At 36.3% G+C, this 26,660-nt stretch overlaps 4 protein-coding genes across 10 annotated transcripts in view; 1 reads left to right on the forward strand and 3 right to left on the reverse strand.

Annotated features, from left to right (window-relative positions):
* The window catches only part of LOC132783694 (neuronal acetylcholine receptor subunit alpha-7), a 121,985-nt gene extending 103,672 nt beyond the window's left edge, over positions 1-18,313 (reverse strand). For 2 of the 7 annotated variants that reach the window (XM_060789026.1, XM_060789027.1), the window contains exons 1-2: positions 17,624-18,311; positions 5,762-6,727 (exon numbers count right to left, since the gene is read on the reverse strand). The gene's annotated coding sequence lies outside the window, so the exon portion shown is untranslated. Of the gene's footprint in view, positions 1-5,761; positions 6,728-17,623 lie in introns of all 7 variants that reach the window. The other 5 variants (XM_060789025.1, XM_060789024.1, XM_060789031.1 and 2 more) reach the window with 4 other exon arrangements.
* A 1,400-nt stretch (positions 18,314-19,713) lies between these two features.
* LOC132798439 (MTRF1L release factor glutamine methyltransferase) lies at positions 19,714-21,416 on the reverse strand. Its single transcript, XM_060810297.1, has 3 exons — positions 21,088-21,416; positions 20,513-21,033; positions 19,714-20,456 (listed from the first exon to the last, which is right to left on the reverse strand). The coding sequence occupies exons 1-3, from the start codon at positions 21,310-21,312 to the stop codon at positions 20,216-20,218; spliced, it is 987 nt and encodes a 328-aa protein (XP_060666280.1). The 5' UTR covers positions 21,313-21,416; the 3' UTR covers positions 19,714-20,215.
* Positions 21,417-21,686: 270 nt separating this feature from the next.
* LOC132788193 (proliferating cell nuclear antigen 2) lies at positions 21,687-22,773 on the reverse strand. Its single transcript, XM_060795527.1, has 2 exons — positions 22,537-22,773; positions 21,687-22,473 (listed from the first exon to the last, which is right to left on the reverse strand). The coding sequence occupies exons 1-2, from the start codon at positions 22,642-22,644 to the stop codon at positions 21,814-21,816; spliced, it is 768 nt and encodes a 255-aa protein (XP_060651510.1). The 5' UTR covers positions 22,645-22,773; the 3' UTR covers positions 21,687-21,813.
* Positions 22,774-23,291: 518 nt separating this feature from the next.
* LOC132783487 (zinc finger protein weckle) lies at positions 23,292-26,325 on the forward strand. Its single transcript, XM_060788689.1, has 3 exons — positions 23,292-23,682; positions 23,737-25,043; positions 25,940-26,325. The coding sequence occupies exons 1-3, from the start codon at positions 23,476-23,478 to the stop codon at positions 26,301-26,303; spliced, it is 1,878 nt and encodes a 625-aa protein (XP_060644672.1). The 5' UTR covers positions 23,292-23,475; the 3' UTR covers positions 26,304-26,325.
* The last annotated feature ends 335 nt before the right edge of the window (positions 26,326-26,660 follow it).

Raw genomic sequence — 26,660 nt, forward strand, 5'->3', positions numbered from 1 at the left:
TTAATTTTAATGTAAATTCACTTATTATTGTGCCTCAAAATAAATAGTCAAACTAATGGTTAGCAGTTTGAATTAACTTTCATATTGATGTGGGTGCGGTTTTGCATATGAGCTGCAGAATTATTCTTCAGCCCTGTATATTGATGAAGCCCTAGACAACAGTTCATATAAACAAACATCAACGGCTTGTAGTTCATCTAACGAGTGAGGATTAGTAAGCAGTAGCATTAACAGCAGTAATTAACTAATCATCAAACGTCGATGTACTTTGATTTAAAACATGTAAGCTGAAAAAAAAAACAGACCAGTTTCTAAAATCAACACCATTTGTCTTCAATATTGTGTTCTTAAAATAGGATCACTTTGATAACATTTTCTAAAAACTAGGAACATTAGAAAAATTTTCCCACGTATTAATAAGAACTTGATTCTTATATCAAATGTTCTTGAAATAAATTAACTCTAACTTTAAGATTTTCATGTTCTCGGATAAATTTGTTAGACCAAAATTCGTAGTACTAAGGCAAAAATCTGTATTTTTTTAGTGAACAATATTTGATTTCTTTTAATTAGAAGCTAAGCTTTATAAATTTATTTTAAAAAAATAGCCACATACTTCAATATAATATGTGACTTAACTATTATTTCTTAATTGATTGTTTACTTCTGAAATTTTCTAAATACACAAAACTAATATACCTTAATTTCAGCTCAATTTTCCAAAAATATATCTGTTTAAGGTACACTTTAATTTAGGGGCAAAACATTTAAGACTCGCTGCAATTTATTAAGCGCACACATAAAATAATCGACCATAAAAAGAGCTAATCATGAAAATACTCCACATTTGAACTGCAATGCAGCTAGCTAAATTTATGTACTTTCAAATATTTATAGTAAATTTTTGCTGCCCGAAAACAAAAGAAAAACTCAAAAAAGAAAATGACTGAGCGGAAAACAGTTTTTGCGATATTCATTTGAGAGGCACTCTTTGCTGGCCTTTGGCATCAATGCCAGCAGCTAGAAAAGCAACCAGCGGCACTAACATGCCGATAAACACTCTACATACACATACATGCGCATACAACCACACACACACACTAACACACACTCATGCAGAGAGACCGCATGCAATTATTGCCATGCGTCGAGCATCGAGCGTCAAGTCATTTTGGAAAATAGTGCTGCATACTTTTATGCGCGCGCTTTCAAGTGCGGTTATTGGTGTTCTCTCTCTCTTAAAATACTGCATGCTAACAGAAAGCAGGAAGGGGGTAGAATAGTGGTAGTGCAGCTGGCTTTTGTTATCTCAAAGCCAAAACAACAAGTGCTTTGTAATTACAACAGCGACAGCAAAGCACTGACAGCAACTGCAGCAGACGGCAAGCAAATTACGACGTATTGCGACGTATTGAAATTAAATACTTTATCATTAAAGCGCTAAAGCGACAAACGTATTATTTCATTTCAAGTTTTATTTGATTTCAAAAAAATTGCCTCTTACGCAGTGGCGGCAGTTTATTTTGTCAGTTGTTTGTCAGAATTGCACCACGGTGCCACAATGACTGACATTGCAATGCTTTTGTATGTCGACTCACTACGCCCACCGCCCATCACATCCTTAACTGGGTCAGTGAATGACAGTCAATGATGATGATGATGGCATGAATACTGTTTGTGTCTGTGTGTGAAGAGAGAGCGTTGAGTGTCTGACATTATAAACAATTTGCAGCCATTGCCGCTCCCGCTGCTGCAGTTTAATTAAACTGGCGACCAAAAGAAGCATTTATATTCTACTATAATCTATTTGGGGAGCTCGCTAGCATAGCTGCAGCTTCTCATCTTTTCGTTGGCGCTGCCTTTTGTTTCGCTTGCTGCCGTGGAAATACAAGTGTCATATACAGAGAAATACACAAGTTAATTTCATGTTGCTAGCGACTGGCTGGCGCAAAGGAAATGGCACTGCAAACAAAGCCAAAGACAATGGCAGGCTGGAAACGCGCGTCTGTAGCTCGAGGATACGTGCTCACACACACACACACACACTATAATGCATAAATACTTATACACACACAAACACACTTACAGAGAACAGGCAACACAGGGCAGCACAGGGACAAGAGTCACTCAGACAGAAATTAAATTGAAAATGTGCTACGTGCAACAGCAACGGCAGCGGCAAAGCTAAAAGGAAATAAAGCACAAGCAATGACTATAAAAAATGTGCAACAACAAGTGGCCGGGCAGGCGGGGCAGGACACGGCAACAACAACAACGTCTGCGGAAACCAGCCGGTTGCAACCGGCAGCTCAACTGTGTTATTATACAAATGCAGGCAGCTCCCTTATAAGTTGGAAATTGTCTCAGATTTGGCAAAAAAAAAGGCAAAGTAGTAAGCATTTAAGTCTGGTCGACGAAGCTTTCATTCTCTTTCAAACGTATTCAGAAGTAAAAAAAAAGACCGAAACCAATGACGATTTAATGCTTAAGTAAGTAAGTCTTATAGATGTTATAATAAAAATGAAAAATAGATAAAATAAAACAAAGCAAAATAATATATAATAAAAAAAATAAAAAAAATAATTTAATAAAAATAAATGAAAATTCTAACAATACTTCACTATCGAGTTAAACGAAAAAATATAAAACTTTACTGACAATTTTTATATTTCTAAATAATTTTTCATTCAAAAATTAAAAATTTATTTGTATTACATTATTTCTTCAAAGAAAGAAATACGTGAAATTGAAAGTAAATTAAATTTCTTTATTTCTAAAATAAGTTTCATTCAAAAAAATTAAAAATATATTTTTATTGTTTTTTTGCTTTGGAGTAAGAAATACTTAAAATAATATGTAACAGTTATTTTATTACTAAATATTAAAAATATATTTTTATTACTTTTCTGTAATTACTATACTATCCCAATTTTTTCTTAATGAAGTTGTTCACTTAGCTTTAGTAACTCTTGTTACTGAATATGTTTTTGATTTCGAACATAGTTTGTTATGGTAAAGTTTTAAAAATTTATTATAAATGTCATTCAGTTATTAAAGTTTATTGCTTGTGCCAGCAAGTTGAAATTAATTTCATTAATTTTTAAAATGGATACCTTAAAATGGTCAAAGTTTTCATTCCAAGTAAACTTCAGGTCGTTGGAAGAATTTGTTTGGTTGATGAGCAAAGTATTAACTTTTGTGGTGGCCTGAAGTGATTTCCCTTGTGAACGAATGGTCAAGTCTAATCACATAGCCATTATACGCAGTGGCATTGGCTATAAAACAGTAAAAGCAAAGGGAGCAGTGGCGGCAGCAGCAGCAGCTGGTCAGCTCTTAAAGGGACCCAGACAAACAATGGGTTGGGAGCCACAGTAAAGGAAAGGAAACGCTCGACATTATTTAGGTTTAATCAGCAAAGGAGATTTGCATTGGAGCATCAGTCTCCCTGTCTGCTTGCAAAGTGAAGTAAACCAACTGGAATTGAAAGATAGACCCAGAGACAGGCTCAGACATGGAGAAATGGTTAACTAAACACATAAACATTTACACACATACAAACATACAGAGATCTATACAGATACACACACACACACAGAGACATTCAGGAAGAACATCAAACAAATGGCAATCTCCTTGTTTGGAGCGGTTCGGTTTCGGTTTCACTCCGCTCGGTTGAGCCAAGAGCACAAAGGCAAAAACTATTATAAACTGTTGACAACTGGGGAAATGAACTTTTCATTCAAAATGACAAACGTCCGACAAGCTGCCCAGTCTAAACACAGCCAGAAGATTTAAATAACCAGAACTGCTAAACTGTTGTTTTATTTTACCTAACATTTTTTTCAATTAAATGCGTTTAAATGAGAATACAAAAAGAAGAAAATAAAATGCAAATGTATTGAATACATTTTATGAATTGTTGAGCCTTGTAATAAGATTTAACGGGAATTAACTGCAAATTGCTTATTTCAAATACTCAATGTGCAATCATTTTTAAATAAAAAAGTTTTTTAATGCATTAAAAATGAACTTTAAATATTTATCGAAAAAAAATGCTGTATAAAAGCTCATGAGAATGTTTAATTGCTACGGTAAAGAATAAAATTATCTTTATTGCATTGCAATGAGAACAAAGTGAGCGCGAATTAATGTGATCCGATGACTTTACAATTGCAGCTTAGTGCACTCTCTGACTTGAATTCCAAAAAATACCCTCTGAAAAAGCAAAACGTCAATTGAATATGATGTAAGGAAGATGAAAAAACTTGAATATAATATTTACTATTTTGATAACACTCTCAGTCAGTTTACTAATTGCATAGGTTACGGGAAAATAAAGAAGAACAAATGAATAGAGATTTTTGTATAGTTTGGAAGTTTTCTACCCGTTTTGTTAATTCGATTGCTTACAGGGTATAAAGTGGAAATAGCTACAAATGACAGGCATAGTTTTTTGCTTGGCAGTGAATTAAAAGCAAATTAAGCGAATCTCGCTGAACGAAGCAGAAACTGCATTTGAATCTCTCGCGTTGAAGGCGTCGCACAAAAAAAAAACGAAAAATACAGAACATGTCGGAACGCGTTCTCCCTTAATCCATTACGATAAATTGCAACAAATCTGCCAGCACTTGTGTGAGCGTCAGTGAGTACTTGTTAATGTGTGTGTCTATGTTTGAATGTGAAAAAAGTGGACAGTCTAAATGCAGAGGAAAAAAAACGAAAGCCAAAACTTCAGCCGTCAACCCAATCTCCGTTTCGCTGCTCAATTTTTTTTCTATTTTAGATTTTTATTTTTTGCGTTTATTTCACTTTTTTCACTAACTGTTCTTTTTTTGTTGTTGTTGTGCTGCTAACGAAAATTGCTTTCGGTGATTTTTATTGGATTTTCGTATGTACCTAATATGAAATTCATAACAGACAAAACTGCAACTCTGACTACGAATCCAACCGAATACGATTGCAACTGCAGTGAGTGCGGGGAAGAAGAGAGGCAGTGGAAAACTGCCACTGCATCTCTGGTTAGCCTTCTGCCACAGTTTGCAGCTGCTTTAACGCAATTTTATACGTTTGCCAAGCTGCCTGGTTGACGATGCTGAGCTCAACGCTGTTTGATTGGTGGTCGTCGTCGTCGTCGCCATCGTCGGTCGCTGTGTAACTCTGACAACTTGTTTGTCATACTACACTACTTAAAAACCAACTGGGTATTAGCAATATGTTAACAAATATGCCCAAAAAACATTAAAAAATAATGCAAGCTTTTAGAGTAAATTCCATCCAAATGAATCCTTAGCATTTACTTGACGCATGTCAATTTATTTCTCGGGTTCAATTTCGACATTTAATAATTTAAGGTCGTAATTCATTTGATGACTTGACTCCACATAAATCGCTTTTGAAGCGTAACATTTTAAAATTGATGTGCACTTAACTTGCACATAAATCAACTATAAACTAAATTTTACTATCAACTGATGGAAAAGATCAAAATTGGTAACTACTCGTATATTTTATTCCTTTTTAAATGCAAAGAGTATACAAATGCTGTTATCGCTCAACCATAATTGAGTGCGTGGTTTTTCGTGTACGCTTTTTTTCTGTGGCTGCTGAATTGAAATGAAAGTTGACTGTACCGAAAATTGTGTGAAAATTTAATTTGAAAATTTTGTTAATTTGCAAAATTTGTTGGATTTGCTGGAAATTCGCATGTGGCAGCTGTTTTTTTTTGTTTTTCTTTTCTGTTCAGTTGTTCAGTGGCACTTACCCAGCAAATGCGTTGAGTGACGTTGTCGCTGCAGTTGTTGTTTTGGTTGTGGTTGTTCTTCTTCTTGTTGCTGTGGTTGTTGTTGTTGTTGTTGTTGTTGTTGCAGTTGGGTGTGTTGCTTCTCTTGTTGCAGTGTTAATTTGCCTAGTGGTCGTTGTTGTTGCTGTGGCTGCAGCTGCAAGCAAGCGGCGGCCTTTTCGTTTTGGCAATGGAACAAACACAACAAAAATATTGTTGATGAATGTTCCATAATTAATTAAAAATGAATATTTTTTATCGCTTTGTTTTTTAGTTAGCTTGTTTTTATTTTTGTTTTGCTTCGTTTCCTTTTTGTTTAAGTTTATTTTTCTCTGTTTAAACTCGTTTTATTTTGCGTAATTTATAAGTAGCATTTAATAATGAGCATTTAAATTATATTTATTATTGCCATTTGTTGTGTGTGCTGGTGTTTTTGTTGTTGTTTTGTTGTTGTTGTTGTTGTTGAATGATTGAATGGCAGTTGCAATTGATGATTGGGCGCTTGATTGGCTGCTTGGTTGGCTGATTGATTGGATCGATTTGGTATTTTTTTGATTTTGGATTGGGGCGAAATTGAGTTTGCATTTTTGTTTATTAGCGTTGTTTAGTGTTGTATAGATGCAGATACAAATACATGTACAGAGATAAAGATATAAAGATACAGATGCAATTTAAGCTGGCAATTTGTATTTATCATATTCTGGGTTTTTTGTTTAGATTTTATTTTTCGATTTTGTTTTTACGTTTAACTACATTTGTTTTAATAATTATGAACACTTTGTTATTGTATGGATTTTAAAGATTTCTTTTGTCTTTATTTTTCTTTTATTGTTGCATTTCATATGTATTTAAATATTTGCATGTCGATTTTACTTATTTATTATGTGCCGAACGATTCGATTTTTATAAAATATCCTTATTTAAATTGTTCGCATAATTGCATTTTAGCTATATGTGGCATTAAAAAGAGAGAAAGAGAGAATAAAAGAGAAAGAGAAAATTGTATGAGTATTTTGTATATAATTCAACAAACTTTTAATTACAAAATGGAATGCAATCATTGTGAAAACGAAAGTAGTAATACGTGTTAAAAAAATTCATATCAAAGAGAAGAACTTAATGTCGGCGGTTGTCGCATAAATAGGAGTTTAATGCAGTGAATGTCAATATTTCTCAATACAGATAATTTTAATGGACAAATGAATATTTGCAGTTGCTCAGAAAGTGCATGAAAAGTCGTAAACAAGTTGCGTTAATAAATGAGCATAAATTGTAATAATATAAATGTGTTAATAAGGAAATGACTTGACATGCTCCATGTGGAATAATTAATTAGCTTATTGATTATTTAATTAATAATAATTATCGAATTGTGTTGCAGTTGCAGATGACCAAGAGTATGCCATCTCCAAATAATATTAAATAAAATTGGAGTATAATTTAATGAATAATACTTGGTTTTAAAGGTATAATTTTAAACAATTAAGAAAGGTTCAGTTGAGTGTTCTCGACTGACACATTTTGAGTAAAGGCAGAAGAATGGGGTATTCATTTTTAAATATACACAATTAATATACCATACAACATATGCCATATACTATATTTGGTATATTGATGTACGACCATATTGCCGATTTTGCACATACACAACTTTTTCTTAAATAAATTATACAGTTATAATATCCTTCTACGCTATGAATATCGATTATAAATACGATACTACATAAGTCACTTCTAATGATAGTTGTTTTCAAAGCTCTGCTATGGAATCAATTGAAGCCAAAAGTCAGGTAAACTGATTATATTTGTTCCCTTCGACATCATAACTGGTAAAACCGATTTTTCTGTCAGAGTTTTGCTCTTGCACAAAGGAGCTGGACACTCATAATGTTCTAGCTGTCCATACAATGAAAATAAATTTGTTTACCAGTTGCATTGTCTGCAAGAAATCTCAATGCAAAGCCATTACCCAATGCCAATCAATTGTCGTACAGTTGATACAATGGAATAGTATTTAATAGTTTGTGAACACTTAACTGGAACAGATCCGATGACTTCATATCGAGTAGGAAATGATTATCTAAGTATGTCTGAACTTTATCTATTTAAAAAACGATTAGTATTTTATGTTGCTCTAGTAAATCAATGCGTATTCGCCTTAACACAACTTTTATCATATCAAATCCAAGTTCAGCAAAAAGAGCAAAAAAAAGAAAGGAAAATATCTTGAAGCATTTACAATTGCGACACTCACAAACTGTCACAGCCCATAAAATTCAATTCAATACAAAAAGCAATTTGCCTTGTCACGCCCAAGCTCATGCCCATCACGTGCCACGATTTACTGACAAAGTTTCGAGGGTCGACACTCAAAAACTGTAACGAAAGCAACTAAACATTAGTTTAATGTGCCCCCGTCCCCCGCCACAGCACAGAGGCCATTGATAACCATGAGTACTCAGTGTTTGGATAGCTGAGCACAAAGTTGAACAAAAGTCACTTTAAGCAGCAGCTATTGAAATTTCCGTTATGAGAACCATCAAAAAAAAAATCAAGAAAAGGATAACAAAAACACTAGATGAGATGAGGCTAAGTGGCAGACGAGATTATACCCTTGTATATGAAAAAGAAATTTAAATATCTATGTTATTGGTAAATATTCATTTATTTTAAAGACACCTAATGAGGTACATAATGAGAAAACTGAGGTTGGAAAAAACAGAAAATATGCATGGAATGGTCAATTAGGTAATTAATTGGAAACAAATGAAAAAGAACGATATAGTAGAAGATATTTAAAAAAAATCGATAGTACTAATGAAAGCTAAAAGCTTTATCGATAGTACTTAGTTTTTTACATACAAAACATTTTGATAGCCTCTTATAAAATATGAAAGCAATATAATAAGGCGTGAGTAATAAAACAATATATCATTGTACTGGAAAAGCAACAGATAAACCGAAAATTCACATCCGATAGTAATAATCGATAGTAACTTTACAACTCCCATCGCATTTAATGCATTTTCAATTGTTCAACGTGCTAACGATAACTATCGAAATTAAAATGAACGATTGCAATGTGATGCCGACGATGAAATGAATTCTATCGCTTTAACAGCTACCCGAGGGTCAGGTTTCAGTTTTCACTATTGTTGTCTCCTTTAGTAAGCACACAATACTTAATATACCCTCTCTAAATACCCTTTTGGGGGCATAAAAATGACAAAAAGAGTTGAGCTACTGACCAAAAAAAAAAAAAATTGAAGAAAATAAAGGAGAAGAAAAATCAGAAAGGAGTAACGAAAAAAAGGAAATCACTCGGCTGGTTGGACATTGCCAGTGTTTGTTATTGTTGTTGGCTGAGAGAGAGAGCGTTGTTATTTATGAAAATTTCATTGTCTTGTCTACTGGCTGCCCTTTTTATTTCCGTCTTTGCCTTTGGCTTATGCAGTTCACATAAAGAGTAGAGAGGCTTTTGTACTATGCGTGGCGTTATCAAACGTTTTCCGCGCTGTTACGCCTAGCGATACCCTGCAATAATCGACTTTTTAAAAGAGGGGGTATTCAAACTATATGTAGATGAATGATTTTGATAGCCATCTTATCAAATATTAAGCGATAAATAGCTGAAAACCGAAACTCGAGAGCTCTCTCTCTCTCTCTCGCATCTCATGTTATCACTTGTGTTGTTAATATAGACAGCTAGAAGTGCTTGTGATTGTGTGTGTGTTTGCGTCTGGCTGTCTGTTATCAGTTCAGAGAACCCAGCGTCCATTGATGGAAAATTTGAGCACAATTTTTGCGGAGCCGAGTGCAATGTGTTGTTTTTGGTTTTTGTTGTCAGCTTGAGTGAGTGGAAAAATAATGTCGAGCGCTTGGAAGGCGCAGGACGGCTCAAAACGAACGAACTGTTTACACTTGGAAGCGAAGGATAACGACAACGACGACGAGGACGAGAACGAAACCCTGAGACTGCCAATTGTTGCAAACGCCAACCAGCCAGTCAGGATAACAGACAAGTTCTGTGTACCTTTTTTTTTCATTTTCATTTTCATTCTTGTTTTTTCTTTGTTGCAGTCGTTGTACAGGGGGAGTCCAAAAGCTTTTGGCGACACATACAAAATATTTATGTATAAGCAATTGCGATTGGTAAATTTTGTTTAAAAGATTCCTGCAAGAATGCCACATGCTTAGAGAAATAATACATATTTAATTAACCCTTGACTGGCAATTGTCATAAATCTGCGCACAAAAGCAGAAATTGTCCCATAAGTGTTTTATGGCTGGCGCATGATATCGAAATATGAGCACAACTTTCTACATGCCACATGCTGTCGTTGCCATGGCTATGTGCTCCAATTCCCACACGCACACACACACACACACACACACACACATACTGACAACAAAAGATTTGCAAAAAATATTTGCAACTTGTTTGCTTTCACTTTTGGCTTTGGATTCAGCTTCAGCTTCAGCTTTGACTGCTGATTAGAAAGGCTTTTGATCTCCTCACTGATGAAAATCTGTTAACCAAGCGTGCAACACTTTGCGGTAAGTGCAGCAACAACCCTAATCAAACATAATGAGCAATTAAAAACTTTTTCTACACAATTTCAATCGTGCCACCTAACGATGCCCCTCGATTCGATGCCTTGCCTCGCCTATTTTCCTGCCTGCCACATTGCGTGGTCATAAAAAAAAACAAACAACAAGAACAACAAGCAGCACATTGTGGGGTACGTGTCCTGTGGCACGAATCGTGCATCAACAACAGAGCGACCAGAGCACCAATGATGGATGTAAGCTTAGGCTCCAGCAACCATCGACTGATGTTTGCCACATGTTGAAGCAACAACTGTGGAAGCTGTCACTACCACAGCCACTGCTGCTGTTGCCGCTGTTGCTATTTGCCACTGCCTCTGTCGTTGCCACTGCTGCGGCTGCTACTTGACATTTGCCTGGTTCAAAGTTGATTGCAAAAAAGAACAGTTTTTAGCAATTGATTTTCCAAGTTTTACCCAACGCAGAAAGAAGTGCTTCTGCTTTGTAAATGAGATTAAATTTCGTTCAATTTATTACCTACTTAAGTTAATAAAATTATCGTTTTATTCGGGTAATACGACTCTAAATAAATTAATAATTTTTTGAAAATTATGATGTCTTGATGTAAATAAAATGCTAAGCCTGTCAAGGGCCAAAGCAGCCAGCCGTAATAAGTGTAATAAGATCTAAGCACTATAAAAATAAATAAATAAAAGGCTAAGCTATTTAAAAATCTATAATAGCAGAAAAATATTAGATGAAATGAAACAAAATTAAAAGACGTACAATTTTTTTTATTTTAAATATGTTTTTAAAAATGAAACAAATATTTAGCTTAAGCAATCATTTTATTTGTTATAATCAGAGAAAATGGCAAACGTTAAATTACAAATATATATTTGTATTTAATTACCCACTACAGTAAATTTTTATACCCGCTACCCATAGGGTAGAAGGGTATTATAACTTTGTGCCGACAGGAAATGTATGTAACAGGTAGAAGGAGACATCTCTGACCCTATAAAGTATATATATTCTTGATCAGCGTCAACAGCCGAGACGATCTAGCCATGTCCGTCTGTCCGTCTGTGTATCTGTCCGTCTGTCCGTCCGCCCGTATAAACACCTAGATCTCAGAGACTATAAGAGATAGAGTTATAATTTTTTTTCGACAGCATTTGTTATGTTTGCACGCAGATCAAAGTTTGTTTCAAATTTTTGCCACGCCCACTTCCGCCCCCGCAAATCATATAAATCGAATAACAAGCGTAATTTCCAGAGTTGCAAATTTTGGTATATATAATAATAACTATAGTAGTTATGATTCCTGAAAATTTGGTTGCGATCAGATAAAAATTGTCGAAGTTATTAAATAAATACTTTTGTATGGGCAAAAACGCCTACTTACTAGGGGTCTTAGTTGTTTTGGCTGACAATCTGGTATATTGAGCCGTCTATGGTATATTTTGAATGCGGTACTATATCGATATACCACATATACCATTTGGTATATTGTAGTATTTTTGCAGTATATTTGGTATATTTTGAGAATAATACCGCAAAATATATTGCTTTTATTCAAAATGGGTAGCGGGTATCTCACAGTCGAGTACACTCGACTGTAGCTTTCTTACATTTCCTCTAGTTTTCTAAATTATAATTTAAGTTACAATTCCAACTGCTATTATCAAATATTATAAAACGATTATGTTCTGAATCTTTGCTCGTCGCACCCATTCAAATTATTTGCACTAACTTTGACTGTCTGCCAATCCTTTAATAACATTTCTCGCATAAACAACAAGATACTTGAGAACTCATCGTTGATTGGCGAACAATAAAGCGTCTCATCTGCTTTGATTGTAAATAAAATTCAAGAACTATAAACTTCAGTTGAGCCAGTAAAACAGTTTTGTGCAAGCAGATTTCTCTTTGAAGTTGCAACAGGCAGCGTAACAAAGCAATCCTTTTGTGGTTAAACCAAAAAAGAAGAACTTCTTTTGAAAGAGCATTCAAATTGCAGTCTTTTGCTGAAACACTAGTTTTTCTTGAGCTGCCTTGCTTACTACTTCAACTCTCTCTCTTTCTCCCTCTCTCTCTCTCTCTCATCTTGTGTGTGTCTGCCATATCCCAAGAGACTTGAGTTACATTTATGTAGCTGCTATGAGACTTTGATAGAGCCAAAGGTAACAACTAACTGTCTGTCTAGCTGTCTGCCACTGTGTCTCTCCGTTTGTCTCTGTCGCTGTCTCTGCCTACCTCTGCTATCAAATCTGAAGCTCATCCGTTCTTGCGCCCCCTTCCCTTACGTCTTTTTGCGGGCAACCAAAAATGTAGTAAATCGCCAAGTTACGTTTAGTGCAACAAAGTCGCGTTTTTCGTATGATGAAAATAAACTTGAGCGGAGCACCGCGAAGGAAGGAGAACTGAACCAAGCAAGCGAGAAAAGGTTGAAACAGTTGTTGGCAAGAAAGGAAAAACCAAAAAAAATAAAAAAAAAGCGCCAGCTCAACAAAAATTCGATGCTGGCGACGAGGCAAAGTTGTTAAAATCAAATAGAGACGAAACACAGGACGAGCAATAAAAGTGCGTAAGGAAAAATAGAAAATGGCAAAAGCAACCAAAAATAAGAAAAAAGAAAAGAAAAACCAAAGCAAAAGCAGAAGCAAAAAGGAAAAGATGCTGTTGAGCAAAAGAAGGAACGATGACGATGTCGAAATTAATACGAAAAATCACATTAAAACTTCCACAGAGCAACGAGAAACGAGAATGTTTGTGTGCTCTGAGGTGAAGAGAGGGGTGAGCAAAGCAAAGAGAGAGAGGGGTGAAAAGAAGGGGGAGGGAGTCAGTCAGGCAGCCAGCGAGTTGAGCGCAAGGTTTGGGACGAAGCTTTTTGGCTGGGTTAAAGACGAAACATATTGTGCGTAGACGCAAGAAAAAGGACGAACAGGACGCACACCCATACACCAATACACCGATACACTCGCAAACACACACACACATATACGCAGTGGCTCAGTCAGTTGCACAGACAACGTGTTTATGTTTAAGTGTTTTGGATACACAGAACGCGCGGCAATATGAGGGCGGCTTTGGCAAGGTTTGGGGCACAATTCTCTCTCCCAAATACACGGACACAGAGACACGCACACTTACGCATGCACAGTCGAATGCTCTATATATACATATATATATATATATATATATAAAGTGGAGCAATTTAGACGACTTCATGTGTATTGGTGTTTTGTGCTTTCAATTTGTGTTTTAGCATTTAGCTACGTTAGATACACATACATACACACAGAGAGAAACACACATACATATACATAAAAGTTTTTATGATGTCTACACTGTCGCTTATCAGCCAGGCAGGACGCGACAACAACAACAACAACAACAAGGACAACAACAATGGGAGACCCGAAACAGTGAGCAATGTTGGTAATAACTTCGGACCGGACTGATTTTAATGAAGATAGGTTAAGCAGAATGACAACTGGGGCAGGTCTACAGACTGCTCTTAACCGTACGTGTGTATGAGTGTATATGCATATGTGTGTGTGCGTGTGTTTATTATTTGTTCAGTAGCAGGTGAAACGCTCCTGGCTGTTATTCTTCTTATTTGCGTTGTTGTTGCTGCTGCTGCTGAACCCAACTGAACCGAACTGAACTGGACACTGATAGATGACAGTGACAAGGAGTAGTTGAAGAAGATGAGAAGAACATGGCAAATGGTAAATGGTAAATGGAAGATGGAAGATTGAAAGTAAAGGAAAAACCTTAATGGAAACTGCACACAGCTGCAATCTGCTAAAAACAATCAATTGCCAATACACGAGATTACACTTTCTGCCATAATCAATAAAACAAAAATAAAAGAATCCATCTAAAAATAACGCAAGCATTTACATTTCTTTTTGCTGCAGCACTTCAATTTATTCGCAAATTATTTATCAAATTCAATTTGTGCACTTTATTCAATTAAACATCTACATTTTGTTTGTCCAAGTCGAATTTAGTAAATTGTTCTCAATTTGGCAAGGCCTGAAAACCTTTTCATTTTCCTATTTTTTTTTTTTGCCACTACAGCTCATTTATGGGAGAACAACAATTGGCAAATTGTTAACCTTAACGACCTTTGCTTGTGCCATGAAAGAAAATACGTTGCGGACAAGAGGACGAAATATGAACCGAAGCGTTTAAAGGCGTTTCGCAAAAGTCGCCATTGCAAAAAAAAAACTGTTTAAGCCTTAGATTCGCTTAGGAAAATTCTAAAATTAATTACCTTGTAGCTTAATAATTTTTATTTCATAATTTTCTCTTTTTAATTTATATTTTTCTTATTATTTTAGTGCACATTTTGGAGAACCTAAAACATAAAATATGTTATTGGCTCGATAAGTAACAGTTACGAAGAAAAATTATATACATAATTAATATTAAAAACAGTAAAATTAATAGAAACAGATAAGGAAATAGCCGAGCAAAATGCAAAACATTTTTTAAATACAAAAGTATTGGACACAAATTTCTTAAATGAGTAGACAAGCAAATTTGTAATTGAAATACATTTTAATATTTTCAAAGAGTTGTCAAAAATGTAAGTAAAATAACATCACAATAGAAGCAGACTAAAAAGACAATAAATTTTAAAAAAAATGGTAAATGAAATAACAAAATCTAAAATACAAAATTGTTAATTGATACACTAATTTTTTTTAATTTTTTAATTTTAATATTTTTAAAGATTCGCAACATTCAAAAGTAATGAAATGAGAAGAAGACAATATGATCGATTTTTTTTTTTAATGTAACTTTAATAATGTCAAAGAGTTGGTATTTATGATATCATTTATGTATTCATGATTGCTGATCGGAGAAAAATCGTCAAAGTTACTTAAGAAATATTTTTGTATGGCAAAAAACGCCTACTTCAATTGGGTTTGAGTTCCTTTGACTGACAATCTGGTATATTTTGCACTCTATGTGAATGTAATACAATATCGATATACCAAATATAGTCCTTTTAATATTTCAGTATTTCTTCGATGTATTAATTTTAATGTATTCAAAGAAGAAGCAAAAATTTAAAATAGGTATCTCACAGTCGAGCAAACTCGTATGTAGCTTTTACATTTGTTAATCAAAGAGTTGTCGAAAATGTAGCAAATATTTATTATATACGCTGGAGAGAAATAAATTGAAAACCTTTTGACAACATTTTATTTTTGGTTTCCATCAAACATTTTAATTAAAATTTAATTAAGTTTCGTTCGAGTTTGATTAGAATTTTTATTAGGCCTTCGAAAATTGCTAGTCACTTTAAGAATGCAACTTTTAATTGCAAATCATTGTCAATTATTTGGCTGACTATTTTCGTAAAAAGTTAAAATTTAGCAGCTACATACGATACGGCGGATAAACCAATTAAATGACAATAACAATTGCCAAAGCAACGAAAATTGCCGACTGTAATGTGAACTTGGGGCAAGGCGACGCGACGGTGTCGTCAAGGAAAAATGATTGATGGAAAAGGAATCTGCGGGTGTGCACAACTAGGACACTGAAATACAACACTAACGAATATGTAGAAAGCGCACATACTCGAACACCCACACATAGATGAACGCCCACTTCTCGACCACGCCTTAGTCAGTCAGTCGGTTGTTAGTTTGGCGCAAAAGTTTTCTTAAGCATTTTCATTTTTGTATACTTTTTTCGGCACCAAATTGAATGATAAGAGCTGTGTATGTGGGTGTGTGTGTGTGTGAAGGCGGATGATTGGGGGGTGTGGTCAGCATAAAAGTTTTTCCACATGCGACTCACAACTGATTGATAGCAGTGCAAAAGTTAATTGCATGTGGACCCCGGAACCAACAACAGCAAAAAACCCAACTCAGCCCAACCCAACCCAACCCATCCACTTCGATGCGATGCCAGGCAACTCGAAATTGCCCCCAAACCTTACCGAGGACAGCGGCAGTCAACGCAGAGAGTAGCTAGAGTAACATTTTGTTGGCCCTTCAAAAATTTTGTGGCCCAGAGCAGAAACCACAAAAGTGCAATTTATGTGCGAGCATTGAAATCTCGACACAATGAAATTGCAATTTAAAGTTGTGTATAATTAAATTTTAATTATCGCAGCAGCAGGCGGAACACAGCAAAACAGCAAAAAAGAGAAAAGAAATGAACGAATTAAATGAGAACGACGCGACTCAGACGTACCCTGTGGACAATTATTTGAGAGTATTTCTATTGAAATATTATTTTAAATGCAAACACAATTTACGCAAGACATTAAATAGAAATCGTTTTAATTCGTCTGCCAATCAAGCTCAATAACATATGCATAAATAGACAATAAACAATAATAATACATGGGGCAACTTGCCAGACGGAAATATTGCGCATACGACGTGTGAACAGCAGGACGTCCTCGGCACTTAGCCAGCAAAATACCACTAACAGCAGCTTGACTCTGCAATAATTTGTTAACTGACAAGCGCAACAGTTATGAGCAAAATATCTGACACGAAAATTTTAACTATTTCAAACTGTTCGTATGAATTTCATTTAACAACTACTTTAGGAATCCAAATAACGAAAAGTATTTAAAGTTTCTAATTGTTTTACGATTTTGAATTAAAGGTATAATTTTCACATTTTAAATTTCATCTATTCAACAGAATCTTTATCATCTTTTATATAAATACTAAATAAAATTATTTTTTTTTCATATTTGTATATTAGCGAATAAAACTTGTGTGAACTCAGCTACTGAATGCCTCCAAAAAATTATTTAAAAATATCACAATTCACATATAAAATCTTATTCAAACTCACAATGCAGATACGCAAAAATATGACAAAAGAAAGTTACTCAATGGAAATTGATAAGCAACTGAAACTAGCAACACAATATCAACTTTTTGGAACTGTTCAGCAACATTTTATTCAATTAATTTCGATTTTGTTGGAGCAAAGAAAAATAATTTGGCTTAAAAGCTTGAATGCAAAATAACTCAATTTAAAAGATTTGAACAACACAGATCAATAATAATTTGTTCTCAAAGTGCTTTCCCTCTGCATTCGATTTAACGAGAAGCGCAACAATTTTGCACGAAAATCAAGCAGAAAAAAATCATAGCATACTTTTAAGCTGTTGCACCAAAGCCAAAAATGGGGGAAACCGCAATTTGCCAAACTGCAGCTTTGGTGCATCAACAACAAATTGTATGGGAGTGGATGTGTGTGCAGTTAAGTTGTGGTAATATTTTTTTGCATGTTGTTTACCTTCAAAATTTGATTAAGAATACATTTTAATTGGTTGGTTTAATGCACGTGCAAAGTTGTTTAAATTTATTTCGTGAAGCAATTAAAAACTGCTGTTGCTGGTTGTTGCTCTTGATGTAGTTGTTGTTATTGTGAACACACTTGAGATTAAGTTTGGCCACACACACACATACACTCGATTACACAGACACACGCACGCACTGATAGAGAGAAACGCATACACACATTCACGCATACACTTACACACACACACGAGCGCGCGCGGGAGACGCCAAAAAGGCAATAGAGAGAAGTTTATTGTTGTGTTTCTTTTCGTATTTTTTTTTTCTTTTTTTTTTTTTTTTTGTATTGCGAGGGGGCAGCTGTTGTCGTCGGTACGAGAGAGAGGGGAGCACGAGGCACTCACGTATTTCTTGATATTGTTGCAAGCTCTGCGAGATGTTTTATTTTTGTGGGATTGTTGTAAAATTGTATTATTGCATATTTCGTAGTTAATTATAATTGAAATTTTTGGAACATTCTTTGTGCACAAACTGTTGGGCACTGTTTGGAGACGTTTCACAGAGAGACGAGCGCCTAGAACAAACGCGGCAGCTTGCGGAAAAAGTGCGTCCTATCTGGTTGTACCCTAACGACTTAATGCGCTCAACACAGCTTTTCACACGACCATGGACCAGAGTAACAGCAGAGTCAGGAAAAACCAAGCAGTCACAATCTACACACAGCGCACAGAACTCGCAAAGCTGCTGCTGCTGCTGCTTCCAACACACGAAGATGGATCCCACAATCAGACTATGTTAAACGAAAACAAAAACAAAACTCACTCGGCATCTCGTGCTCGTTGTCTCTCTCTATCGTTCGCTCGCCTACGCATGCGACTCATCTCTTCGCTCTCGCTGGATGCTGGATGCTGGCTCAACGTTGAGTGAAAGCTTCGGCTCATTGGAATGTTTACAGTTGAGCAGAGTTAACAGCGTGGGTGGCTTTTGTTACTGCTGCTGTTGCTGCTGCTTTGGACGCTGCTTTGACTGCTGTTTTGGCTACTGCCTGCCACTGCTTCTGTCGTTGTCGTTGTTGCTGTCGCAGTCGCAGTCGCTGCCTCGGCTGTTGGTCAATGTCTCTATACCTGCGAAAAATAATGGATATTCTGAGTGAATGTATTTGTATATATATGTGTGTGTGTGTGGAGCTTGCTGCTCGGCAAACTTTTATTAATGAGCGACAAGTGTGCCCAGGCAGCTGCAGCCACGCTCAACATGTGCGCACCAAGCACACTCCCTTCTCCTCTCTTCGCACCTCTCCGCTGCCCTCTTACGCTCTTCACGCGCTTGAAAGAAAAAGTGTTGTGCCAAATATGACAACGGGACCCGTGTTGAATGCCTCGCTTGTTAATGACTCTCTAATATTTTAGAGCTAACCAGCAGCTGCCCCGATTGATAAAATGCTAAAATCACAAAAAAAAACAAACTCTTTACAGAAATGAGCAACAAGGGGGTAACGCACAGTGGTCTCAACACTATGAAAATATGCACAGAGTTTTTTATTTAGAGCAGATATAGACATTTATTATAATAAAAATCTTGGTTTTTATTATTTGTTATATGAATAAATATATTTTTAATAAATATGTATATTATATTATATATATTTTATTGGTTAACAATAATAATATACAATTATATTATATATATTTTATTGGGTAACAATAATAAGTTTTTTATTTGAAATATTTTTTCGATTTTAATTAATTTTTTGCTACCTAGTGTGACAATACATTTTAAGGACAAAGCACCAAAATTGCAGGCACTCAAATAATTCTTTTAATAGAGATACTTATAATGTAATACATATATAATGGATATGCAATATAATTTTAGACTTTATTTGCTTTCAATTATTTTCTTCAATTTATTAAAAGGAAATAGTTGAAAAATAAAATATTTATAGTTTGTAGTGTGTAAATGAGGCGGTACGCTGTTCTTGTATTTTGTTATTATACATACGATATATAACAATACAAAATGAATATATTTACCAATTATTTTTTGAATAGAGAAAGTTTAAATATATGAAATTTGATATATTTCGTTTCGCATATAAATACTCATATCTTTATTTAATCCATGTTGAAAGGATTTAATAAATATAATGGTCAAATAAATAGTTGATTTTAGTATTGCATGAAATTCAAAAATAATGCCATGAAATACTCAGTACGTCCCACTGTACACACAAACAATAAGCACTTGATTTAATTGTTGTTGTTGTAGTGACCGCGTTTCTGGATTTGTTTTGCAGCTTATAGAAATGAATTATGAAAACCAATAAAATTAAGTGCATTATTGCCGAATCGCCATCAGAGTTTGTTGTTTTATTATTCTCCTTATTATTAATATTATGTATTGGGACAACATTGCGAGCATAAAACGCAATACATACTGCAGGGTATACGAGTCGTATACTTTATATTTGTGACATAGCCTCCAAGGCAATTAATAATGTGTTGTGGGTCAAATCACAGCTAAATGCATATGCGACTAATTCTAATTGCAATTAATCATGTCCGAGTGAGTAAAATGAATTAATTTAAATTTAAACCTTTTCCAATTGAACAAAGCGTTCGCGTTTATATTGATCGAAATAGCTGTCCACAAACGTCAAACGTCCTTGATACTGCAGATGCATTATAGTCTTCACCAGCGGCGGATGCTCGTTGCCTAACTCCAGCCAAAGTTTGCCTCCTGGTCGCAAGTGGCGACAGGCCAATTCAAAGACTAGACGTGCCACACGCAGACCGTCCGAGCCACCATCCAAGGCATTAAGATTCTCATATCTAAAATGAATTCTTTAATAAACTTACATCATAAACAGATAATTTACGGAACTTACACGACCACCTCAGGATGCAGATATTGAAACTCGTCCGTCTTCACATAGGGTGGATTAGAGATAATCAAGTCATACTGTTTGTCCTTGAGCTCCTCCGGCATATATTTATCCTCTTCCATGGTGTGATTATGCACCTTAAAGCGCTGATGAAGTCCCAACAGTTTGGCATTCTCCCAAGCCAATGCTGTGGCCGCTTTGCTGCGCTCAATGGCAGTGGCATCCACCTGTGGCAGAGCATGCAACATCGACAAGGACATGGCACCTGAACCGCAGCCCACTTCGAGCATATCCACATGCTTCACGTTCTTGTAGTTTTCAATAACCAAGCGAACGAATTCTTCAGTTTCAGGGCGAGGTATAAAAACAGTTGGCGCTGTTTTTAAGGTGATGTCCATGAAGTCCCATTCGCCAATAATGTGCTGCAGAGGCATGCGAGCACAACGTGCCTCGCAAAACCGCTCAAAATCCGCCAATTGTTCGGCATTAAATTTGAGTTGAGCAAAATCATCGGGCACCGTGTTCTATAAAAATCGATGTGAATGAATAAATTTATTATAACTGTAGACCATACTTACAAACTTGCGTTGCAGCACATGTGACACAATGCATTTTAGATTAAACTCGGTGTCCCGGACGCCGGCGTCCTTTAGTTTATGCTCCCAACCATTTAATGCCTTGTTGACCTCAATCAATGAGCCGCCGTCACTTGACGTTATCGATGTTGTCGCTGCGGTGCTGCTAAGCGAACGCGCCGTACTACGCGCTGCCATTAGCAGGGGTCTTTTCAGATATTTAAACATTGTTTAATTCAGCTTATTACCTAACTCTTATATTGATTAAAAATTTTGTACTTGAGTGGCGAGCCACAACACACGAAACAGCTGACAATTATCGACTGACCACCATCAATTATCGACGGGAGGCGGCGGCCGTGGAAATGTAATCGAAACTTGATACATTTATGGAATTTCATTCAATTTATCGAAAACCGTAGGTGAAAGTAATCGAAATTCGAAAACCAACAAAATATACAATACAAGAATACAAGAAATTTCATCCAAACTGGTTTGGCAAAATGTAATTTTAAAAGAAATAAAGAAAAATTAAACAAAAAACCATAGTAAGATGTTTAATTATACTTAAAATAAGACACTGTATTATTCTTAAAAATAAGCGAGTATAGTTAGAAGGTTCATTTAAAATTGTAATCAATATATTTTCGGATCATAGTAAATCTAGAAATAGTTTAACAAAATAAAAATTACAAAATAATATTGCACTCGGGCTAAAATATATTGCACTTAAGCATCCGGATCATCCACCTTGGGAGCCAAATAATATCGAATATATCCATAGTCCTCAATGGGATACTCCACCAAAAGTGGGACATCGGCCGCCATGCCAATCTTCACCTTCTCCGACAGCGGCGTTGCGCGCGTAAAAGTTGATAAATAACGTCCGGCAAATGAAAGTGTAACTGGCTCCTCGACAGTGAGATCCACATCCCCCTTGGATGTCTGCGATAATTTAATATTTGCCGAACCCATTTCGCCGCTGGCTGAGAATTTGATGCCATCCTTAGAGCAGGCGATGACTACGGATTCGCTGAAGCTGGTCATATCCCGGCAGATGCGGGCAAATTCAATTGCGGGCATGATGACAACACAAGAGTAATCCGTTTCTGGAATGCCGAGATGTTCTTGATCCAAGTTCAAGAGACGCAGTTCGTAATCAGCAGTGCGTTCTTTGCCAGCTGACTCAAAGCTCAGCTGCACTTTATCCGCTTTGTCTGGGGCACTGATAGTGACAGCATCGTCGCCACTGGCGCATTTTAGAACCTTCGATAGAGATTTAAGATCCAGACCCAAGGAGATATTGCGATCACAGCGATACTTCTCAAAGCAATCATTTTGTAGCAACATTGATACGAGCGAAACATGTGAATTATCCATTGCTTGCAACTAAAAGATACACATATTGTTTACATTTGAGATAATTGTGCTTTAAGATACTTTCTAGCTTACTTGAATCCCAGAGTCGCTGCAGTCCAATGTGCTCTGACTGAGAATCTCCCGAAGTGCATCAACAATCTTTTTTAGCAGCGTTGTGCTGCCTAAACGTGCCTCAAACATTATTCCGACTTTACTGGGAACTAAGCAACAAACGTAGTTTACAGTATTTCACAATTTATGTCAAAACTTGGGAAATAACTTAGCATGTTGATCAACTACGAAATGCCCTGTAAACAACTGAGGCTAGTTTATTGAAGCCTATTTACGAAGTATATTTAATGGCATGGAGCTGGCTGGGTAAAAAGCTATTTTAAGCTATTATATTCACCAGATCTATTAAACTTTACAATAAAATTGATATAAGAATAAATAAAACAGTCGATCATCCTCTTTGCGGGTTTGAAATACATATTAGTAGTGTGACCACAGCCTGTTAATCAAAATATGCCGTTCTGCATTAATAAAATACTAATTGCAAAAGGAAGAAAATTGTTACAAAAGTTATATATAATTTATAAATTGCTAAACATTTAAATCTTATATTTTAAGTCTCAAATTCATTAAATATTAATATAATTTAATATACCTCTAGATTGTTTTTATGAATTAATGCTTACATTTTTGTCATAAGTAATGAAGTTCATAATATGTACAGAAGTAACTGAAATTTAACAGTGTACCCAGAAAATGTACCATGCTAGCTATGCTGTTAATGCATTGCATCTGGCGATGTTAATGCGAGCTGCTGCTATTGATTTCGTCTGCTATCGATATTAGTACCGCAGCGAACAGCTGCTATAGAAGATAATCACAAAATTGTTTTTGTTGGCGTTTTCCAATTTTCTTCATTTGTAACTAAATTAATCACATGCATACAAATGTCTGCCGCGACAAATGAAACAAACTGAAAATGCTTAAATAGCAACAGCAATTGTATTAAACTCTGCAATCATGGCAACTGATGAACAGGAGCAGCAAACTGATGAAATTGCGATTCCAGCAAACGTCGAGCAACAAATTGACGATTGGCGTTTATGGTGTCGACTTTGTGCTAAGAATGATGCGGAGGGTAACATCAATGTGTTCCTCAAGAGTGAACAGACAGCACCTGGCGACATGGCGTTGGCCACAGCAATTGGAAAATACTTTTGGGTTAATGTGAGTTTGTATTGATAATGAATTAAAAGATTACTAATTTTGGATGCTGAATAGATCACACGCAACGAAGAACTGCCGGAGATGATTTGCAGCGAGTGCTTGTCGCTGGTCACTTCGCTGGTAAACTTCTCAGAACGCATAACACGGGTGCAAAAGCTTTATTGTATACTGCAGAGCACGGCCAAGGAATCCATTAATCTGCTGGAGTTGCGCGCCAAGTTTGGTTTGCTAGAGGACCAGGAGCAGGAAGAGCAGACCGAGACCCTTACAGAGGTGCACTATGTGGAAGAGAAGCCCAAGCTCAATGAGCTGGAGGAGGCGACGTTAGAGTTGGAGAATCCGCTCACGCCGTGCAGAGGAAACGTGGATAAATTGGAGCTAAATGATAGGGAGCTGGAGCAGGAGGAGGAAGGCAGAGATGCTGCAGAGGATGCAGTAGAGGACGAAGAGCCGGCAGAGGAATATGAAGAAGCCAGCACCGAGTTGCTTTTGAATCTATATGAGGCATTTAGTAACGCGGATAGCGACGAGAGCAGCTCAAGCGTCAAGCAGCAGCCTGGCAAACTCAAAGATGCCCCCAAAACACATCAGTGCAGCGAGTGCACACGCAGCTACGCCTTGCCACAAACGTTGCAGCGACACATACGGCAAGAGCACGCTAAGAGCGAGCGGGAAACGAAGCTGCTGCCTTGCGAACAATGCGACAAGATGTTTCGCTCGCATTATCAGCTCCAGCGGCATATGCAACAGCATCTGCCGATGCCCAAGCGCAAGCTCTATCCCTGCCCCAGTTGTGGCAAGAAGTTCACCACGAATGCGTCGGCACAATCACATGCTCAGTACATGCATCAAGAGGAGCGTCCGCGTCCAGTGATCTGTGAACAGTGCGGCATTGCGGTCCATTCGTTGAATGCGCTCAAGGAACATCTGCTCAGCCATACGGACTATGCGCCCTACGAGTGTGAGGTGTGCAAAAAGTGCTTCAAGAGCGTAAGTCGATTGAAGCACCACAAGGAGACGCATGATCCGCATAAGTACATTTGTCCCGAGTGCGGCATGCAACTGAATTCGCGTCCCACGTTGAATCGCCATCGTCTCGTGCACACGGATCAAATGCAGCACAAGTGCGATTATTGTGGGCGAGAATTCAAACGTGCCAAGGCGCTGAAGAATCATCTCATCCTGCACACTGGTCTGAAGCCGTACTCTTGTGACTTTTGTGATCGCACATTTGCCAATGGCTCCAATTGTCGCACGCACAAGAAGAAGGCGCATCCCGAGGAGTTGGCCGCCCAGGAGGCAGCTGGAGGTGGCAAGAGCTACAACCGCAACATACCCAAGCTGGAGGCACTGAAGGCATTGTAAGTGTTGCATGCATTTTGTGGAAAAATGTATTTATATATTGGTTTTGTGGCTTGTCCGTCTGTATTTCTATTTACGTGCTTGTATCTAAGAAACTATATATAGTTTCTAATTGTTTCTATTTTCATTACTCAGATCGAGTCTAACATTTTTTTTATTTTGGTTGTCATAACAATCTAGAGCTAGACGTATTCTGATTAGCTAAACTGCGTTTAATTTATAGTTTTCACTAATATAATTTAAAATTTTATACGTTTCCACCCATTGGGTTTTAAGCAGACAAAATGCGGTTGAAATGTGTATTATAAAAATATTTTTTTTTTAATTTTGTGATTTGTTTATGATTTTGAAATGCGTAAATATTGAGAATATTGGCAAATGAAACTTTAAATTAAGTAACTCATCTAAAATAAGTTAGTAAACAAAACACAAAATAAAACATTCACATATGTACATATTTTAAAAATGATTAAAACAACATTACCTTAAACAAATATAAACAAATTTAAAACTATTTAGTAAATATTTAGAATATTTTTGATATTTTGATAGCACATATGTACTTATGTAAGTTCAGAAAAAAATAATATTGTCCCGATTCCTCACGAAGTTTGAAGATTGGCCTAAACATTAATCAAATTAAAATTATAAAAATTTTAGAAATGATCTTAATAAAAGCGTAATATTCGGCACGAGTTCTTTTAAAAAATGTAAAATTAATGTTAATCAAGATAACTTTAAATTCATCTTTTAAAATATGTTTAGAACAAAACATTATTTTTCATTTTTAGAAAATTTTGTAGAGTATTAAAATTAAGTTCTTTTACAAATTTATAATGCATAAGGACATTTTATCCTTATTATTAAATTACATGCCAATATATTTCTTTTACAGCACCAAGAACAAGGACAACTTGTCGCCGGTGGCCACGAAGCAGAGCGGCTGCTTTGCCTTTGGGAAGAAGCCCAAGATGCAGCAGCAGCTGCTAAAAACCGAAGCTGCCACAGTGCTGCAACCCGTCCAAACTGCGGCAGCTGCAGCAGCAGCAGTTGCAACCGTCATAAACACGATACCCACCATCGAGAACATTTACAATCACATTATGAAGCAGACACCCGATATGCCGACCCAGGAGCAACAACAACAGCAGCAATTGGTGTTGTCGAGTGATGGCAGCGCCACCATAATGAGTGTCCAAGAGGAGCAACAGGAGCTGGCGGAGCATTCAAATGCCGCCACCCAAATGTTTTCTTACTAGAAACAAAGGTTTTCTTAGATAAAAGAATTTATTCTCATTTGACATTTTGTTTTGCGGCATTTGAGCACACAAATCCATTAGAGCTGGTGTGAAAAGTCTTAAGTCCCAATTAGATAGAACTTCTAATGAGACATTTTGTAATATGTAATTGCACTAAAACGGTTAGGCAAAAAAAAAAAATAACCGCTTGTTGGATATTTGTGCGTTTCTACTAGATGTGAATGCTTGCCTATACGATTTTGAAGGCGCGCAATTTGAATGTGTCACTCCAATTGGAGTACAGGGACTGCGCATGTTTTGACAAGGCAACCCCCGTTATCCGTTTTATGCTTGCTTTTCTTACTTTTCTTATTGGGG

Source organism: Drosophila nasuta, chromosome 2L, assembly GCF_023558535.2.
Source record: "Drosophila nasuta strain 15112-1781.00 chromosome 2L, ASM2355853v1, whole genome shotgun sequence".
In the NCBI taxonomy this organism is placed as follows: domain Eukaryota; kingdom Metazoa; phylum Arthropoda; class Insecta; order Diptera; family Drosophilidae; genus Drosophila; species Drosophila nasuta.

Coding starts and splice junctions, on each gene's coding strand:
- LOC132788193 (XM_060795527.1), bottom strand. CDS start 22,644: ATGTTTGAGGCACGTTTAGGCAGCACAACGCTGCTAAAAAAGATTGTT. Junction 22,474..22,536: donor GCAGCGACTCTGGGATTCAA/GTAAGCTAGAAA, acceptor TGTATCTTTTAG/TTGCAAGCAATGGATAATTC.
- LOC132783487 (XM_060788689.1), top strand. CDS start 23,476: ATGGCAACTGATGAACAGGAGCAGCAAACTGATGAAATTGCGATTCCA. Junction 23,683..23,736: donor GAAAATACTTTTGGGTTAAT/GTGAGTTTGTAT, acceptor GATGCTGAATAG/ATCACACGCAACGAAGAACT. Junction 25,044..25,939: donor CTGGAGGCACTGAAGGCATT/GTAAGTGTTGCA, acceptor TTTCTTTTACAG/CACCAAGAACAAGGACAACT.
- LOC132798439 (XM_060810297.1), bottom strand. CDS start 21,312: ATGTTTAAATATCTGAAAAGACCCCTGCTAATGGCAGCGCGTAGTACG. Junction 21,034..21,087: donor ATGTGCTGCAACGCAAGTTT/GTAAGTATGGTC, acceptor CGATTTTTATAG/AACACGGTGCCCGATGATTT. Junction 20,457..20,512: donor CTGCATCCTGAGGTGGTCGT/GTAAGTTCCGTA, acceptor AATTCATTTTAG/ATATGAGAATCTTAATGCCT.